Source organism: Danio rerio, chromosome 17, assembly GCF_049306965.1.
Source record: "Danio rerio strain Tuebingen ecotype United States chromosome 17, GRCz12tu, whole genome shotgun sequence".
In the NCBI taxonomy this organism is placed as follows: domain Eukaryota; kingdom Metazoa; phylum Chordata; class Actinopteri; order Cypriniformes; family Danionidae; genus Danio; species Danio rerio.
The window spans coordinates 22,039,156-22,059,796 of record NC_133192.1 but is presented as its reverse complement, the minus strand read 5'-3'; the positions used below and the strand labels follow the sequence as shown (position 1 = coordinate 22,059,796).

The 20,641-nt window shown below is 36.2% G+C and overlaps 2 protein-coding genes across 51 annotated transcripts in view; one reads left to right on the top strand and one right to left on the bottom strand.

Moving 5' to 3' along the window:
• Positions 1 to 20,641, bottom strand: part of LOC141378555 (uncharacterized) — an 876,211-nt gene that overhangs the window by 689,307 nt on the left and 166,263 nt on the right. The gene's annotated exons all lie outside the window — the stretch shown is intronic.
• ank3a (ankyrin 3a) overlaps positions 1 to 20,641 on the top strand; it is a 189,904-nt gene that overhangs the window by 114,989 nt on the left and 54,274 nt on the right. For 24 of the 50 annotated variants that reach the window (XM_073928433.1, XM_073928411.1, XM_073928424.1 and 21 more), the window contains exons 15-23: positions 48 to 146; positions 6,004 to 6,201; positions 6,283 to 6,381; positions 6,483 to 6,581; positions 6,670 to 6,768; positions 8,392 to 8,487; positions 10,244 to 10,316; positions 10,596 to 10,634; positions 17,720 to 17,843. In XM_073928433.1, the coding sequence (XP_073784534.1) occupies positions 48 to 146; positions 6,004 to 6,201; positions 6,283 to 6,381; positions 6,483 to 6,581; positions 6,670 to 6,768; positions 8,392 to 8,487; positions 10,244 to 10,316; positions 10,596 to 10,634; positions 17,720 to 17,843 (926 nt within the window). Of the gene's footprint in view, positions 1 to 47; positions 147 to 3,891; positions 3,991 to 6,003; positions 6,202 to 6,282; positions 6,382 to 6,482; positions 6,582 to 6,669; positions 6,769 to 8,391; positions 8,488 to 10,243; positions 10,317 to 10,595; positions 10,635 to 17,719; positions 17,844 to 20,641 lie in introns of all 50 variants that reach the window. The other 26 variants (XM_073928436.1, XM_073928413.1, XM_073928427.1 and 23 more) reach the window with 3 other exon arrangements.

Sequence of the window (20,641 nt, the reverse complement as noted above, 5' to 3'; positions counted from 1 at the left end):
TTTTCACTCTTTTTTCATTTCTTTTATCCCTGCTTATACCTCCACAGAAAGGGTTCACTCCTCTACATGTGGCTGCAAAGTACGGGCAGCTGGAAGTGGCCAATCTTCTACTGCAGAAGAAAGCCGCACCAGATGCTGCAGGCAAGGTTGGTGAACATATGCATGGTGTAATATTCAGTGCAAAAAACAACATGTACAAGCACATCTTTTAACATACCCATTTATGCATGGCGGGTCACATTTTATAATAATGTAACATTTTAATGAGTCCCCTTGTGCTTTCCATAAGACTGCTCGGTTTTGTCCCAAATGAAGCGCTTAATGTAGAATTTACTTGTTCTTGATAAATTCCAAAAGATGGGACACTAGTAAAGCTATAACATAATTATTTTGTTGTATTGTTTGCACACACACAAAATAAGGTCATAATACATGGATACTTCTGACTTACCATGAAAACCAGATGGTGTAGTTACAACATCTACCAGCAGGGGTGAACTAGGCCACACTAACCAGCCAACCATGATGCCTTAGAGGTATAGTTCACCCAAAAAGGAATATTTACTCACTCCTAAGGTTATAAACCTTTATGACTTTTTTCTTCTGTTGAACACAAGATAACATATTTTGAAGAAAGCTGAAACATGTAAATATTGGCTTCCATTGGAGGAAAATATATTATGGAAGTCAATAGTTCCAACTTTCTTCAACATATCTTCTTTTGTTTTTAACTGAAGAACGAAACTCAAACAGCTTTGGAGCAAGTAAAGGGGAAGTAAATGATGATAGAACTTTCATTTTTTGGCTGAATATTTTAGGTAAAGCACATTATTTGGGACCAGGCCTTCATCTGTCTTTGTTCATCTTTGTCAACGTTCCTTCTAATACTTCTTCCTCACCGTTCTGGTATTAATGTCATGCTTATAACTGAGCTTACTCACAGAGCTGTTGAGCTTTACTAATTTATTCTTTAACAAAGATTTAGCTTTTAAGTTGATCATAATTAGTTCAACTCTTTATAATAAGGTCAGAAGCAATACATTTTGTGCAATTGTAAAGTGTGATTTGTTTCATGTTTATATGAGCAGTGTCATTTGGCTTACTAAAAGGTGTTATAATAGAGTACAGACATAAGAAAACATCACACAGAAGCTTAATTTATGTTAAGAAAAGACACTTGACACTATAAGGTGTTTTCATACTACATACAGTAAGCAGCCATGGAAACAAATAAGAGACCACTTGAAATGTTTCAGTTTCTCTGGGTTTAGTGGATTTTTTAGGTAGCAGTTTATTGATCATTTTTGTTTTATGGTAAAAAGGTTTACTAACATTTCTGCTAAATAAAAAAAAAAAAAAAAAGCTATATAAACCCAAAACAGCTACTGTTTTTATTTGTTGTGATTGAAAATCATGATTTTGTTCTACCAAACAATGATTTCTTTTCAAAAGTTTTGTGAATATTGGTTATTGTGTTGACTGAAAATGAAAATAATTACACAGTAAAAAGCAATTAGTTACTTTACTTAAAGCGAGTAAACTCATGGCCTCAAAAGTGTCAAGTTGACTTTACTTTAAACAAGTGACTAGTGTTGCAACTTGGAACTTTTAAGTTGACTTAATTTTTTTGATGTTCATTTACTCCATATTTTTTAAGTCTACAGGTTTACAAATTTTTTAAAGTAAAGTAAACTAATTGCTGTAAAGGTGCTGTATGTAAGTTTTTGACTCTTCTAAGGCATATACTGTAATATGTTTGCAGATATTTAAAAAACATGCCAAGTGAACATTCTTGTTAAATGTTAAAGTCAGATATTCTGCTTTAAAAATGTGTTTTCCGTGCCGAAAAGCTGTCTTTGTTTTGGTTCTTTTAACCTGCCCAATGCCAGTTTAGCTGATTATAGTTCAGCACCCGAGGTTGCCTTGGTGGAAAACACATATTTCATTCTTTCTTTAAGAAAGGCTCTCAAAGCATTCATCCGTGACCGAAATATGATCTCCGGGGGACAGTAGCAGACCCCAAAATGAGACGCAGATTCAGTTCCACATGGAATTCTGACAGAAGGTTATTAATTAGCAAATCATATAAATAACCCCGTGTCCAGACAATACACTACCCGATGAGATTTGCAGTAATATGCAATTTGTCTGTTTGCACCAGACAAACTGAAATGTATATAAAGCCATTCAGAAGCACAGAATACACACTCATTCATGAATTGGAAAGGTTTATACTCTAATTAATACATATTTAACCTCTTTAACATTATTAAATGTACATGCTGAATCACTCTTATGTGTTGATTATAAGTCACAGTTCTAAAGTTCAGTTTAAAGCGGTTTATTTTATATTCAAGATCTGAGGTGAACTATCTGCTGCTGCTTTCAGTAGTGTGGCAGTAAATGCCATGTAAAATGGCATTCAAACTCACATTAGCATTTACCACTGAATAAAGCACTCCAGGTGTACCTGAGCTGATCATAGTTTATCCTGTTGTTCACTCATAAGAAATATAGAAGCTGTTTCTAAAATATCAATTCAAGGTGTTGGTTAGAACTAAAAAAAAACTTATTTTTTAGTGAAAATACTCCATTTATCCCATGTCGTAGCTTTTATTTAGCACTTGCTTTAAATCAGCCATTAGGCTCCATCATAAGACTCTCTCCTTAATCTGGCATTCTGCGCTTGTTTTTTTTTATTTGATCCGGAAATGTATTACCTAGTTCAACCACTGGGTGTCAAACTTACATACTGCACCTCTAAAAGTAATGGGATTGCTCACTTTACGTTTCTAAGGTCAACTAATAACCTTTATACAGTGTGAATTTAAATGTCTCTAAATATTATATACAGTTGAAGTAAAAAATATTAGCCCCCTTTGAATTTATTTCTTTTTTTTAAATATTTCACAAATTATGTTTAACAGAGCAAAGGAATTTTCACAGTATGCCTGATAATATTTTTTCTTCTGGAGAAAGTCTTATTTGTCTTATTTTGTCTAGAATAAAAGCAGTTTTTAATTTTTAAACACCATTTTAAGGTCAAAATTATTAGCCCCTTTAAGCTATATATTTTTTCGATAGTCTACAGAACAAACCATTGTTATACATTAACTTGCCTAACTACCCTAACCGGCCTAGTAAACCTAAATAACCTAGTTAAGACTTTAAATGTCACTTTAAGCTGTATAGAAGTGTCTTGAAAATATCTAGTCAAATATTATTCACTGTCATCATGACAAAGATAAAACAAATCAGTTAATAGAAATGAGTTATTGAAACTATTATGATTAGAAATGTGTTGAAAAAAATCTTCTCTCCGTTAAACAGAAATTGGGGAAAAAAATAAACAGGAGGCTAATAATTTAGTACATGGACATGGCACATTTTTGTTATTTTAAGTTTAAAAAATGCTCTAAATACTTTTATTTTAAATATGAAAGAACTTATTATACAGTTGGAAAAAAAGTCATGAGTACAGTTTAAAAAATATTATTAAACTATATAAACTATACACCGAAAATTCCAGCCAGATTATGCCTCCTCACATTCACCAGTGTTGGGTAATGTTGAGATTAGGTGTGGGGGTAGGGTTGGGATCAGGATGTGGTTGGAATAGGTAATCAGGTAGTGAATTGCATTTTACAGCACAACTGAGATTTTTCAAGTGTTCTATTAGATTTTTCAGTAGCTGAATTTGTGAGATCATTGCTGCTTGCTTAACGTGGTCTGCTGGCGTTTCTTCCCTCTAACTTTTACATGATGTGTCTGTGTGTGTGCGTGTGTTCACCCTCCCGTGTGCACATTCATGTACTGTATGTACTGGCATACATGCATGCGTCCTGTGTGTGTGTGTGCATGTTTGTGCTGGTGCTGCGCTCTGTGTTGTAGAGTGGGTTAACACCGCTGCATGTGGCTGCTCACTATGATAATCAGAGAGTGGCTCTGTTACTGCTGGACCAGGGAGCATCTCCTCATTCTCCTGCCAAGGTATAAACACGCACTCCAGCCTACCGAGACTAGGTTTCTGGATGATTCTGTGGTGTTTATCAGTGATTAAATTAAACTCTAACTGTAATAGTGACTTGTGATAAATAATGATAAACTGCGGTAAATAGGATAATAAGTTTACTCAAAGCACCAGTGAAGATGTTGAACTTGTTATATTGTTTAACTGAGGTCTGCAAAATACATTTTCTCAGTCCAAATTATAATTTTCTTTCGTTGAGCATATTCATCAAACAAATTAATAAAAGCAAGATCATTTTTAAAACACTTTTTTTTTTCTTTACTTTCATCAATTGGTGAAGTTTGTTCCTTGCCATTGTCGCCACTAGCTTGCTTGGTTTGGGACATGTGGAGCTGCGCATCGATGGATTTGCTCTTCAGTGTTTGGATTTTGAGCAGTGAAAATTAAACCACACTGAACTAAACTGAACCTCAACTATGAAAACTGGACTGACACTTTTTCAATTTACTAGAGCTTCTATATTAAGCTGCTTTGATATTGTACATTGTGAAAGCGCTATAGAAATAAAGATGGATTGAATTGAATTAAACAATTATGTTGGTGATAAAAAAATTAATAATCATTCGCTTGCCCTCAAGTGGTTCCAAACCTTGAGTTTTTTCTTCTTCTGTTGAATACAAAAGAAGATATTATGAAGAACTGCTTTAATTGGCATCTATAGGAATACAGTGGAAGTACAGAGCTACAGGTTGTTAACATTCTTATGTTCAACAAAAGAAAAAAATCTTAATCAGGTTCTAACAAGTGGGTAGAGAAAATAAATATTTTCAAAACTTAATTAAATCATTCCAAACTTGTTTCTTTTTTTCTACTGAACACAAACAAATTTATTTTTAGAATGTAGTTGATTCTCCACATTGACTTCCATAATAGGGTAAAGATATGGAATCAGTTTAGTCTCAAAAGAAATTCATGCAAAAGACACGATGTACACATGCGTAGCCAAATTCAAGTGCATAAAATCAAATTCACGTGCGTAAAATATTTGTTTATATTCACAAAAAAATTTCACGTGCTCAAAATAAAAATACATTTTCATAAAATACGTTTCACAAATGCAAAACACCATTTGCAAATGTATAAGAGTGTACAAAAAGTTTTGAATGTTTAAAACTTGCGAGTTTATCCTGAATGAGAATGTGCAAATCCTCTTTCACGTACGACTCCCCCTGGATATGTGTGTGTGTATTTTTGAGACTTTCCTGCCAGAGGCAGGGTATCTTGTACCTTTCAGCCAATCAGATGAGAGCTGTAGTCAATGACACCAACTCTGCGCTTCATTTGCGCAGACTGTTTCTCTCCATCATGGCGAACGGAGAAAGCAGCAGTTGCAGTCGCACTTTTTTTCATTTATTTAATTATTTGACCATAGCCTCACTCTTTTTATCCATTATTTTGCAGCAGCTCCGCTCTTCTTATTTATTGTCTCGCAGCCTCCTGAGCAGAATGTAGCTTGCAGAATGATGAAATATCATTCTGGTAATGCAAGCACAGCGGTACCATTGTGGTCTAGCGGTCAGCGCGTTGTGTTAACAGGCCGCTGACTGTTTCTACTGTATTTGAGGAATTTATTGATAATTTTATGTTTAAACCAATTGATTTGATTTAAAACAACTTAAACTTGCTATTTCTGAAGTTTTTTTTTTATAAATAACAGTTTTTAGCATTACAAAACTATTAAAGCTTTTGTTTCAATTGGGCTGAGGACAAGGACAATGACAGGGTTTATAAATTTGTAAAGTGTTTCTAAATAAAGAAAAACAACCTAAGAATCAAATGAAGGACATATTCCTTTACAGAACTACTCATGGAAATCAACCATCAGCCCATTTTAGACATTTTTGGGATGAAACACTTTTCATTCACTGTTTTTCTGTTTATATATCAGGGACATATAATGTACGTTTCTGGTAGAATGTCCCTCAATTTTTCAATTAAAAATGTCTGACTATTTCTCTCTTCTTTCTCTACAGAATGGCTACACGCCTCTCCACATTGCAGCGAAGAAGAATCAGTTGGAGATTGGGACGACGTTGCTGGAATATGGAGCGGAGTGTAACACAGTGACCCGCCAGGGCATCAGTCCACTCCACCTTGCCGCACAGGAGGGCAGTGTGGACCTCGTGTCTCTGCTGCTCACCAAACAAGCTAATGTGAACATGGGCAATAAAGTAAACACCTTTTAATATGACTCATACACCGAGCTCAATGTGGAGAATGAGGACTCAATGTGAATCTGTGTTTGTAAACAGAACGGTCTCACGCCGCTGCACCTCGCTGCACAGGATGACAAAGCAGGTGTTACTGAAGTGCTGTTGAACCATGGAGCAGAAATTGACGCCCAAACCAAGGTCAGGGTTCAGGTTTTGTAGGGTTTCCATTGATTGAATCCATTATGTAAATTATAGGAGTAACTTTGATTAAAATGTAACATTTTCTCTTGTCCTAATAGAGTGGCTACACTCCGCTGCATGTGGCGTGTCATTATGGCAATATGAAGATGGCCAACTTCCTGTTAGAGAATCAAGCCAAGCCTAATGCCAAAACAAAGGTAAGTCTGTTTGTAGTTGTCAACGGTTATTTTGATATGCTTATCCCTTTCTGCATGTAAATGGACTTTTCTGTGGTTCTGTATGTAGAATGGTTACACACCTCTTCACCAAGCAGCACAGCAAGGCCACACCCACATCATTAATATGCTGCTACAGTATGGAGCTTCGCCCAATGAGCTCACATTGGTGAGTACTTAGGCATGCTGGAAATATGTTCTTTATGCCGAGTTCAGACTGCCTGATTTTCAAAGTAGTTGTGTCACAGATGTTTACACAGTGCATGATTATCTGGGGTAGTTTTGTCGCTGATTTGTTTACACTGCAAGATGGGTCGGTGACAGGGAGTTTCACATTGCATGACTTTACAGTAGGAAGAATCGCCAACAACTTTGTCAACTTTGTACAACCAAACTGACATGGAAACATTGTGAGGTCACAGATGATATATTTTGTTATTAACTACATAATGATAAATAACCTTTAGTGGGGCAGAAAATGTACTTATTGGCTCACCTGTGTTTGCAGGGAATTAGCAATTACTCCTCAACTTTTTCTCTTTATCAACCGGTTGTAATATTGCTCAGATGACACGTCAAACCGACACGGGTGCTGCTGTCAAATTTCCACTAGTTTTTCTCTAATTCTTGGGTCCAAATAAACTGAAAATGAAGGTTTTTAACTTCTCCCATAACCTCCTGCTGGCCTGCAGGTACACACACTAGTGGATGCTGCTCTCTCATTGGCTGTAGGTAATCGCCAATGTTATTTTCAATCAGAACACATTCACACAGCATGATTTGAATTGCAGACAGCTCCAAAATTTTGCACAACAAATATCTCACGGGCATTGATGACTCATCTGCGATTCTCTCAGATCGTGGCTTTGATAGTTCACACTGTGTGATTGTTGCTCAAGTGAACAAGCACCGATTTGGCTGTGATTTCAGGCGTTTGTTGGCGATTTCTTAAAACCTGTCGGCGAGTCAAAATCAGGGCTAAAATCATGCAGTCTGAGTTGGGTATTAGTCAACATACTGTTATCCTCCTCAGCACTCAGAAAAACACTATATTAAAAAAAAAGGGGGGGGGGGGCGTACATTGAGATATTTTCTTAAAGAAATATATACATTTTAGGCAACAAAATAATCTATGGTAAAGACTTCAATAATCAGTTTCTAAGTCTTTACTGTCACTTCACTGCTTCACTGTTGCAGAACATTTCTTTGCTTCTACTCTTTCTTTGCTCTGTAAGTTTCTCTTTCTTTTTATCCAGGAATCCTGAAAAACAATTGTACTGTAGTTATCATAAACATATTAAGCAGTGCATCTGTTTTTATCATTAAAAGTAATATGTTTTGCGTACCATACTAGAGTTAAAAAAATAAATAAATATATTAACAGTAAGCTGTTTTCTTGTTTAAACTAAAAAAAATGTTGCTGCTTGTTCAAACTACTTATTTTAATATAATTTGACAATTATTAATTATTAACACAATTCTTAAGGTTTGAGGGGACAACTTTATAGTTTTATGTTCAATTCACTTAAATTTGTAAAAGAAAAACAGCTGAGGTAATTGAATAGAGTTGTATTGGAACAACATGAAGGAATTGTGTGGAACCCAGCATTTTTCACAATGTATGTTTTAATAATGCCACAAAATGTTTTGTTTCATCTAAAAACGAACAACAGAAATGAGGACTTCACTTTTTATTTATATTTATTATGCCCACATTTAGTATGTATTGTTATACTACATATAAAATGCCTTATAAGGAGATGTAAAGTCATTTTTGGCTTGTTTGTGACAGAATGGGAACACCGCTCTCTCCATCGCTCGACGACTGGGCTATATCTCCGTAGTGGACACATTGAGAGGAGTTACAGATGAAAACCTCACTGCCACGGTAAAACACCCCAACATTCTTCAGTATCCTCTACTGCAGCTTCAAAATCCCAAACTTACTGTACACTCTTAAAATAGTAATTTTTAAAAGGGGGTTTTCACATTGGGTTGAACAAACAACCTTCAGTGAAAATTTTTAAGAATATTTTGATAATTTAAACAACATTTTGTGAAATGAAAAGGTTCCACTGATGTTTAAAACAGGGTTCCCATGCTTCTTGAAAGTACTCTATTCTATTGAAAGTAATTTCAGACATATAGATTGAAGGCCTGGAACGTATTTAAAACACAGGTCATGGAAAATGCTCAAATTAAACTTGGTGGTTATTTAAACAATTGTAGTGTACTGCTATCAATACCAGAATGAAAGAAATTAGAAATTCCTAAATTTACATCTTGTACAAGAACTACGGTTAATAATTATATTTTTTATTATATTGTATTGAATTTTTTAAGAACAACCACAGAGAAACACATACAACACTCTGCACTGTCCTGGACAAATCCTATACAATGAGTCAATGAGCCCAAGAACAATAGAAAAATAGTTTAGCGGGTGACAATAGAAAGTAAAATAAAGAAAGAAATAAAAAGAATAATTAAATCAATAGGGGCAACACGGTGGCTTAATGGTTAGCACTGTTGGCTCACAGCAAGAAAGTCACTGGTTTGAGTACCGACTGGGTCAGTTGGCATTTCTGTGTGGGTTTCCTCCAGGAGCTCCAGTTTTCCCCACAGTCCAAAGACAAGCGCTAGAGGTAAATTAAATGAACTAAATTGGCTGTAGTGTATCAGTGTGTGTATGAATGAGTGTGTATGGATGTTTCCCAGTACTGGATTGCAGCTGGTAGGGTATATCCTGGATAAATTGGTGGTTTATTCTGCTGTGGCAACCCCTGATGAATAAAGGGACTATATAAATAAATAAATAAATAAACAAACAAACAAACAAACAATATAAATAGCAAAATTAAGTCTCTGAAGAATCCACAGAGGTTGAGTGGCTGGTTTGTTTTCCAGATATTTGAGAAAAAAAACTTCAGACACTAAAGAATTTTTCGATGGAATGAGTCCTTAGAAACCTCAGTTTTTCTATCTTTATAACCAAAATCATGTCCGCAGTCCACATTTGAAATGAGGGGGTTGAAGATAACTTCCAATGCCGAAGCACAAGCCTTTTAGCCACAATCATACCAAAAGATTTCAGAAACTGTATTTTTTACTAATTTTAATAAAGCTTTTTTGTGCATGAAGGTCCAAATATTTTCATCATCACATAAAACATCATCAATACACTGACATTTTAATGTAAATATTAAGTGTAAGTAAAATGATAAGTACAATAAAGACTTTCATATAGCGCTACATGCTGGCGATGTAAATGGTGCTTGATTGTAAATTCGTTCTTGAATCTGCTGTTTATGAAAGAGTGGGAACCCTGTTAAAATGGTAATTATTTGTTTAACATTGTTAAATTGTTCAGTTTTTAGCAACACTTTTAATGAATGTTTATTTCCTATACTGTACATGTTGACTAAATTGACTGATTTACAGATATACATGACTGATTTACATTTACTCTATTTTAGATTTTACAGTTATACCTGTATTGCATTGATTTATTTGCTTACCAATACTAGCCAGACTTTTAAAATTTGTCACGATATCAGTATAATTGCCCATTTTATGCTATTTATAATTATGCAAGTCTCAGTATCTTTTCACTTCTGTTGTATTTTGCATGTTTTCACGAGCAGCCAATAACTGAGAAACACAAGATCAATGTTCCGGAGACAATGAATGAGTTCCTCGACATGTCCGATGACGAAGGTAATGCTGATCTAGCACTGATCTACACACACATGCACACAGGCACAGTTTCAGTCTTTGTAAACTATATTGGTTTATACTGCTGTAAAGAGCTCTGACACGGGCTAGCTTGGCTAGGTTGTCAAAATATTATTTAAATTAAGTCTCACAGCCAGTGGTATATTCAAATATAGTTGTTTTCACATCTGCCTTCACTATCTGCCTTCATTTTTCTGTGTGACAGTGCGTGTGTGTGAGTGAGAGAGTGTGTGTTTAACCTGTGTACTGTATGTTTGACAGCTGTGAAAGATCATGAAGCTCAGACTGTTGGGGAAGAAGGTACTCACTTCTTCAGTTCTGTTTTTCCTCCTTTTTTTAACCATCCCTTGCTTCATGCACACACTCGCTCGGCTTACATGCGTTCCTCTCGCCTGGCTTTTGCAGCTCGATGTGTGTGCGTGAGTCTGTATGCACATAAACCAGAGTGTGATTGCTGTGATTTCCTGTGTGTGCCAACTTGACACGGTTTTTTATAAATATAAACACATATTTACAAATGCTCACACACCGAAACACAAACACAGATGTCCACAAAGGCCTGTGAGTGAGTCATAGAGACAGTGAAGCTGTGCAGAGTATCAGGAGAAGAAAACACTCCACGTGTTGATGCTAAACTCTTTCTCTCTCTTTATCATCTGCTGGTGCAGCGCTGAAATATTCATGAGCTTAATGTCCCTCTCTATGGTTACGTGGAGGGTATGAGGGTGTATGGTTACCTTGTGTGTCAGCAGATATGCTCAGGATTCGCCAGGTGACACTGACTTGACCCACAGGTGTCACCCCTCTACCTGAGAGAGAAAGAAGCATGCAAAATAATCCGAGAGACAAGTGTTGTGTCGAAAGCATTGTCGGAGAAGTGTCCTGATTGGTAAAACTCTGCATTAGTGCATGTGCGTGTGTAGCATACAGCACACAGGTTATCCTGTAAGTTATCTGTTTAATCCTATTGAACTTTGCAAGCTGGGTTTTTATCAGTCAGAGGCACTGAAAGCTGTACCTTTGATCCCCAATATGACTTTGTTACTCATACTCACACTTGATTTCTCTCTTATTACGAAGGAGATTAATAACTGACTTAAAGCTATTATAGTTACTATGATAGTTTCACTAGCCCTTCCTAACTGACCTTTTGCAGTTTTACATTTATTATCATTAGGGTGATTACATGTACAGCACTTTTTAAACAGTTTTATTTTTGTATTAATTACCGTGCATCCGGAAAGTATTCATAGCGCTTCACTTCTTCCACATTTTGTTATTATTATAATGGATTAAATTCATTTATTTCTTCAAAATTCTACACACAATACCCCATAATGACTATCTGAAACCTGAAAAATCACATGTACATAAGTATACAGTCTTTGCCGTGAAGCTCTAAATTGAGCTCAGGTAATATCTGTTTCCACTGATCATTCTTGAGATGAGTTCACCTGTGGTAAATTCAGTTGACTGGACGTGATTTGAAAAGGCATACACCTGTCTATATAAGGTCCCAGGGTTGACAGTGCATGTCAAAGCACAAACCAAGCATGAAGACAAAGGAATTGTCTGTAGACCTCCAAGACAGGATTGTCTCGAGGCACAAGGCTGGGGAAGGTAACAGAAAAAGTTCTGCTGATCTGAAAGGTCCAATGAGCACAGTGGCCTCCATCATCTGTAAGTGGAAGATATTTGGAACCACCAGGACTCTTCCTAGAGCTGGCCATCCATCTAAGCTGAGTGATCGGGGGAGAAGGGCACTAGTCAGGTAGGAGATTTTATAACTCGATGGGTACTCTTTCTGAGCTCCAGCGTTCTTCTGTGGAGAGGGGAGAACCTTACAGTAGGACAACCTTCTGTGCAGCAATTCACCAATCAGGCCTGTATGATAGAGTTGCTAGATGGAAGCCACTCCCCGCCTGGAGTTTGTCATAAGGCTTCTGAAGGACTCTCAGACCATAAGAAACAAAATTCTCTGGTCTGATGAGATTAAAATTGAACTCTTTGGAGTGAATGCCAGGTGTTAAGTTTGAAGAAAACCAGGCACCGCTCATCACCAAGCTAATACCATCCCTACAGTGAAGCATGGTGGTGGCAGCATCATGCTGTGGTAATGATTTTCAGCTGCAGGAACTAGAAGACTAGTCAGGATCGAGGGAAAGATGAATAAAGCAATGCACAGAGACATCCTGAATAAAAACCTGCTTCAGAGTGCTCTTGACCTCAGACTGGGACAATGGCCTACGGCACACTGCCAACATTACAATGGAGTAGCTTCACAACATCTCGGTGAATTTCCTTAAGTGGCACAACCAGAGCTCAGACCTAAATTCTATTGAGCATCTCTGGAGAGATCTGAAAATGGCTGTACACTGTCACTTCCCATCCACCCTGATAGAGCTTGAGAGGTACTGCGAAGAGGAATGGGCAAAAATTACCATATTTAAAAAGATCCACATCAACAAAGTAATGAGCAAAGGCTGGGAATACTTTTCAGGTTTTTTATTTTTTATAAAATTTGCAACAATTTCAAAAAATCTTTATTCACATCGTCATTATGGGGTATTGTGTGTAGAATGTTGAGGAAATAAATGAATTTAATCAATTTTGGAATAAGATGCACTGTATATCAGAGATGCCCAAACTTGGGCCCTCTTGGGCCCAACATTCCATATAATAACAGTTTAGAGATTGTAATTTAAAATTTAATGTAACCTTTTATTTGTTTATTTTATTGTTAAGCTACAAAAAAAGCTATCTGACATTAGGCATCTCAATTTAAATGGTGTAAATTAATCAGATTTTGTTTTATGTGATTTATAGAGGATAATGCAGAGACTTTAGGGAGTAAATCAAGGCATTCTGCTTGAACTCAACTGTGTTATAAATGTGATTATGTTTTTATCGGAATAAGTTATAATTAAAAATTTTAAACTGCATTAGTTAATATGATTTAAAGTAATGTTTTCTATTATTTTTTTAATATTATATATAAAAAAATATATATAAATTAGGAAATTACCCATGGCAACCTTATTGTAAAATAGTTTGGCCCAAGGCTTTCAATGATATTTGGTTTTTGGCCCTTCATACGAAATAATTTGGGCATCCCTGAATTATGCAGTATGAGTGCTTTCATTGATATTTTGAATTGCCTTTATTATTATTTTTCTTTGTTTAATTTATATCCAGAGATAGGACCAGAGTCTTGGAGTTGTCTCATGAGGTGGGGTAACGAAATGGACGGGTTTCCTAAGTAAATCAATATATCATCAGCGTAGCAGGCTATCTTGTGTTCCACTCCTTTAATAACAATAACTTGAATCGTTTTATCTTTTCTAATGCTTTGTACTAAGGGTTCCAAATATAGTGCAAATAATTGAGGAGACTGTCCACACAGTGGGTAGCACAATCACCTGACTGCAAGAAGGTTGCTGGTTCGAGCCCTGGCTGGGTCAGTTGGCATTTCTGTGTGGAGTTTGCATGTTCTCCCGTGTTTGCTTGGGTTTCCTCCGGGTGCTCCTGCTTCCCCCACATGTCCAGAAACATGTGGTATAGGTGAATTGGGTAAGCTAAATTGTCTGTAGTGTATGTGTGTGAATGAGAGTGGGATGTTTCCCAGTGATGGGTTGCAGCTGAAAGGGCATTTGCTGCATAAAACATATGCCGGATAAGTTGGCAGTTCATTCCATTGTGGCGACTGCAGATTAAAAAAGGGACTAAGCTGAAAAGAAAATGAATGAATGAATAATTGGGGAGACCATGGACATCCCTGCCTGGCGCTTCTTTTCAATGTGAGTTTGATAGGTGGCCATTGATATTTATTTTTGCAATTGGTGTATCATAAAGTGCTTGTATACTTCTGATTATAGATTCATGAAAGCTGAATTATTGCAAAACTTTATAAAGATATGTCTAGATGACAGAATCGAAGGCTTTTTCAGCATCTAAACTTAAAATCATTGCTGTCATCATATTTCTCCTGATATAGTTCATAATGTACGTCTAACATTATCATGAGTTTGACGCTGACAGATGAATTCTAATTGGTCATTGGTTATTCAGGTTGGGCATGAAATCTTCCAATCCTCTGGCCATTATTGATGTATATAATCTGTAATTAACATTTAGTGCAGATAGAGGTCTGTATGATCCTCATTGTTACTTATCTTTGCCCTCTTTTGCAATAATAGATATAATTGCATCCTTCCAAGATGGTGGAACAGTTGCAGTTTTTAGGGCCCAAGACAGGAATTATCTCTTTTTGAAATGTCCTATACTATACAACTCCCCAGTAAATCCATCTGCTCGCAGATTTGTTAAATTTTAGTTTAGTAATGGCTTCTTTCACTTGATTTTCTGTGATTTCTGCTTCAGTTACTGTTGTTCGTTTTCTATTTAATTTAGGGTATTTAGGGTAGTTTCTTGTTTCTTTGGTAAAACTTCCTTTTACAGTCAGTAAAAGGGTTATGTGGAAAGAAATACTGTACTATTATAGTATAAACTAGTTATACAGTCCCTAAACCTATCCCTGAACCTAACCTTAACCCATGTAGTTATCTTACATAACAGTTCTTACTTAGCTGAGTACAGTACACATTAAGCACCTGTAATAAGTCTGTGTGCTTTTATATGTTATTAGCATGAATTGCATTAAAATATTACTATTTAGACTCACATTTACTGAGACTCAGAGGTTTTAGATCATTTTTAGTTTTTTATGTGTCCAGTTAGTGATTTCGTGCATTACTTTAAACTTGTTTCAAATAGTTTACCAGGGCATTTATACTGTTATATAATTTTGATGCCAGGGAACTTTTCATGTCTCTTCCAGCTGTTATCATTATTTTTAAAACCACTTTATCATAGGCAAAATGCACAGATAACTGCACACAGTTCATAGGAGATGTTGTCTGCATGGCTGTGCTGTTGATACAGTATACTTGAGAAAGGTGAACTTCCTTACTGTTAGGTTATGTAATGTTCTTTAGCACTTTGTAAGGAGTATCATGAACATTCAGCTGTGGCTCGCTTGTACTTTGACATTTGCTGATAGAATTTTCTAAGAAATGCCATGTTCTGTGTAGAGTGTGCAAACACAGGTTAATGAGGATGTATTAGTGCAGCGCTTCGTTTTCTTTATATTTCGTTTTTCAATTAATTTTTTTTCTTTGTTGACTTAAAAATGTTTTAATTGCTAGCAATAAACAAAGATGTATTTTAATCTGAAGTGATTGGTGAAGTTAAATTTCATCAACACCTAGAATTTCACTAAGCGAGAACTACTTTAAAAGTAAAAAATAAATCAATTTCCTACAAGTTCCCATATGTTTGTGAATAGACTTAAATATTTGACTTTTTCTCTCTCTCTCTCTCTCTCTCTCACACACACACACACACACACACACACACACACACACACACACACACACACACACACACACACACACACACACACACACACACAATCACAGAATTGCTTGCAATGTCTCCCTTAATTCTCTTGAGAGAACTATGTTGACGGTACTTGGTGTCTTATTACCACCTAGGATTTGTTGCTAGACCTGCAAAATCTTCAGCAACACACACACACACGCACGCACGCACACAGTTTCAGCTCGCGCGTGCGTGTGTTGTGAGTTTCATGCGCGCGCGCTGGAGTCTGGAAAAAGAGCAGAGCTCCTCTGACATGTGAGACTGAACGCAGCTTTAGTAGATCCTCCTTCGCTTGACCCAGACTGCCTTGTGATTTAACTTTTACCGGACGAATGAACGGATGTATATCTCGCAAATCCAGCGTCACGAGAGTTCCGGTGGGCTCGGGACAACCGATTTTCTCATGACCAACAGGAATAGTCCTGCTCATCAGTCATTAATTTCTCAGAGGATAGAGAATTCTTTGAGAACTGAACGGAGGAGTACGCTAATACCGGATTTAATTGTACCGGAGCAGGATATGGCAGCGTTTTTATGTGAGTGTTGGTGTGTCAGGATACTGCGGTGTTTTGGGGGTTCTGCTGCATGCAGCTTTCACCGGCTGGACTCTGCTCCGATGTATTATTTATTTACATATAGACTTTTAAACTCAGAGTGACGTCAAATACAGGATGTTTTATTTTTAGCCAGGGTCACCCATTAGTCTCTGTCATGAGTGTTCTTTGTCATTAAGTCGTTAATTCGGTACCAGAGGAGAAAGGTATTAGCGAGCCGGTTAGGGAAACGGAGGAGTTCAATAGCGGCCGGGAGGGGAGGGGCTGCAGCACGGAGAGAGGACGAGCGGAGAGTCGCCTTTACGAGGGAGATACGGAGAAGATGTTGGCTGTGTTTCAAAACCTTGAGAATTGCCTACCTAGACGTCATTCCGTGCATCATTCGCGCGTTCATGTCTTATGAAATTAACGACTGAAAACCCAAGCGTAGATGGCGTTAAATATGTTTTCCAGTTAAACAGGTTTTGAGACGCAGTCATTGTTTTTTAAAGCGGTGACGTTTTGTTTGTTTTTTTATAAAGTAGCCATTGTGAATAACATTTAACAAACCACAACACTTTATCTATTCTGCTGGTTAAAGGAGTCTAAAAACCCACTTACAAGTAGTCAATGGACCGGCTAATCATGTGTTTAAATGTTTCTTTTGTGCACTGAAGTAGACACATTATACCAATTTATTAAAACTTACTTAAAAACATAGCTAAAATATTAAGTTTGTTTTCTAATTAGCATATTGTATATTTTCTCTGAAGTGCAGATGACAGTCAGAGATGATGTTGCTCTTACTTACTACTCCTAGTCCCAGCTTGACCTGCATGAAAGTGCCCCAAACCTCTGTAAAACTTGCAAACAGAGCGTACTGAGAAACCAGCATCTGAAATAAGCTTGATTTAGATGTTTATTTACTTTTTTAACAAAAAAAAAATCAGTTTTAATACACTTTATGTGATGGAAACCTGTGTGATGGAAACTTGCTTCATAACATGAGACGCAGTGGTGTCCTGATGCAGCATTAACCGTTTCTTCTATGTGTCAGTGAAATATCACCACCTGAGCTTCTGTTATTCACGGTAGCACAGAAAAACACCTAGGTGTTATATGACATCTATTAATAATCTAGAAGCTGCGAGCTGGATGTTTGCGTGACAGAAGACAGTATGGGCTGGTAGTTTCACCCCACAAAAGGTGATCCTCAAATGATCACCACCATTCATTCAAGCAAGACATTTAGCCTCAGATTGCTATTGTGGCCCTGTTTTGGCAGGACGTATACAGCAAGTCACTTAATTTAATTAGAAGAATAAAGCAGAACCGAATGCCGCACCTGCTGATAGGTCACTGCGTTCGTTCACCTTCAACTGAGCTCACCTTCAGCCCATCTAATCCCTGCAGGTGAAGATGCGATGACCGGAGAGACTGAGAAGTACCTTCGGCCACAGGACCTCAGGGAGTTGGGGGATGATTCCCTGCCGCAGGAGGGGTACATGGGTTTCAGTATTGGAGCCCGCTCTGCCAGGTAATAGAGCTTATTAATATCACTTTATGTATTGATGCTCGCTTGTTTTTTGTTGATCCTCCATGAGTGGCAAAATAAATATGCAGTTGCAAGTTGTTACCGCAGGTGCATGCATATGGCTGTTTGCAGGTATTTTTGGAGGATCATTTGGATAGTTTTAGGTCATGGTGATCTTCTCTAAATGCATTACAGTGTTACAAGGTTTGAAAATCTAGCTAATTTTAGGTGCGTTCACACTTTATGAAACAAAAAGTCCAAGCTGTTGACTTATGTTTTTATTGGCAGGACGTTGTGCATTTGCTTTCATTCTGCATTATTCATTTTATTCCAAAAAAGCAGAAAGATGGAACTGAATGGATCAGGAATAAGCGGAAAGCCATATCTCGGTCAGGCTGTCAGTCTTTATATCCGGTTGTTTGAAAGCAATAAACAACACTGAGATTTTAGTTCTCATGAATCTGGTCCCTGAACTCACCATGTGTCATTCAAGTTAAAGTGTACATGGCACAAATGTTATTATACGACAGGGTTTAACTTTGATGTGCAAATAGGGATAGACAAACACCTGTTGTACCTTTAGTGCAGATATTAATATTTTAGAGCATTCAATATTTTAAAAGAGGTTACAGCATGCTGCTATTTAGCTTTAGCTAAAGCCAGTGAATGTTCTACTGCTGGGCAACTGTTGTAAAATTAGTAACAGTAACTGATGATTGGGAAGTGCTATTTAATCAAACAGTTGATTAAAGAGAACTTTATAAAATACTTGTAACGAGAATTGTGACTACAAGGACTTTTATAACTTTAAGAAAGTACACAGTGGATATGTGCACTTTGTCCCATTTCATTTTATTAAATAAGATTTCTTATGCATTTGCATGTGTCTATTTACAATTCATTTTATTGTTAAATTATGTATATACAGTAGTCAACATTTGAAACAGATCAAAATCCTTTAAACAAAATTGTCCGAAAGCTGTTCAGTTCTTGTCTTAGGACAATTTCAAACAACTTTTTTGATCCACTTCAAATGTTCACTACTGAGCTAAACTGCCGGATACTTCTAATAAAGTCTTAGTATTTGCACATAGTCTATTTATGACTAGATCACCATATTCTGACCAGGTGTAATTTCCCACATAAATGATGTCAGAAGCTATGTTTCCAACCAAAGATGCTAATTAAATTTATGAGCATAACTGTAATATCACATATAAAACTTGCAAATATAAGCAGATTTTTTTTCCAAGTAGTCGAAGAGAACAAAACTGACACTTGATTAACTGGCACCAAATATCAAATGTAAAAATGGATTTTACTGCGGTAGGAGAAGCTGTGTGAATTTTTTCTTTATTTAATAAATGAGTACCTCAGAAGGCAGTATGCCGACACGCAATGAACACGTGGTGGCGTTTGAAGGCATCTTTTACTAGTGTTTTAGAATGACCAAAACATTTTTAGATGTTTCACAGTGGGCTCAGCCTGCTGGTTTGTCCATTATCACACATTTTTACCATCACATCATCTCTTATAACAAAATCACATGACTTTTTTTGGCCAAACTGGAATTTGTTTGCTTAAAGTGTTTCCATCGTAGTTTATGCGCATCTTTTCTTATCGAAAAAAAAGTTTATCCTACTTAGTTACGCACATTTTTGAAATTTATGCACATCCTAGCATTTTCATCAACTGATTTTTTATACGCATATTAGGGCTGCTTGATTATGGGATAAATCATAATCACTTATTTTTTATTTTAATCTATTTTAGATTATTTTGGTCATAATTGTAATCATTATTATTCAAAACCACATACAGTTGAAGTCAAAATTATTTGCCCTCCTGTGAATTTTTTTTCTTTTTTAAATATTTCCCAAATAATGTTAAACAGAGCAAGGAATTTTTTGCAGTATTTCCTATAATTTTTTTTTCTTCTAGAGAAGGTCTTATTTGTTTTATTTTGCCTAGAATAAAAGCAGGTTTAACTATTTTGAAACCTATTTAAAGATTAATATCATTAGCCCCCTTAAGCAATATATTTTTTGATTGTCTGCAGAAGAAACTTCTGTTATACAATGACTTGCCTAATTACCCTAGTTAAGCCTTTAAATGTCACTTTAAGCTGGATTCTAGTGTCTTGAAAATATCTAGTAAAATATTATGTACTGTCATCATAGCAAAGATAAAATCAATCAGTTATTAGAAATGAGTAATTAAAACCATTTTATTTAGAAATTGGTTAAATTTCTTTCTGTTAAACAGACATTTGGGGAAAAATATAAAGGACCGCTAATAATTCTGACTTCAATTGTATATATATACAGTTATTTTCCTTCCTGTAAATAAAGAAAGGGAAATAAATACAATAGAATAAAAATATTAAACAAATTGGGCTTTTAAGCATTGTTTTTCACTGTATGAAAAAAACCTTAATTATAGCTACAAAAGTCCTTCAGTCAAGAGCAGTGAGTAATTTTCTCCTTTTGTTGTTTGATTAATAATGATAAAACAGTCAGCAGCAGGAATATTGCACGCTGTCACTTTAAGAGCAGGATGATTCTGATTTATGGTTTCTCCCTCTAATGTCTTTTGATTGTCAACTCGTTTGTTTATTACATAAATGATGGTTAATATGAATAATTACTAAACACTTTGTTTTGGCACAAATTTGCATGTATTTGACCATTAAAGCGCTCACATTAAGATCACTTTACATGTGTGTGCTCTGCTCGTCTCTGACACAACAGCATGCGATCTCTTTCACGCTTTCTAAAAACATGAATGATTTGAATGTACAT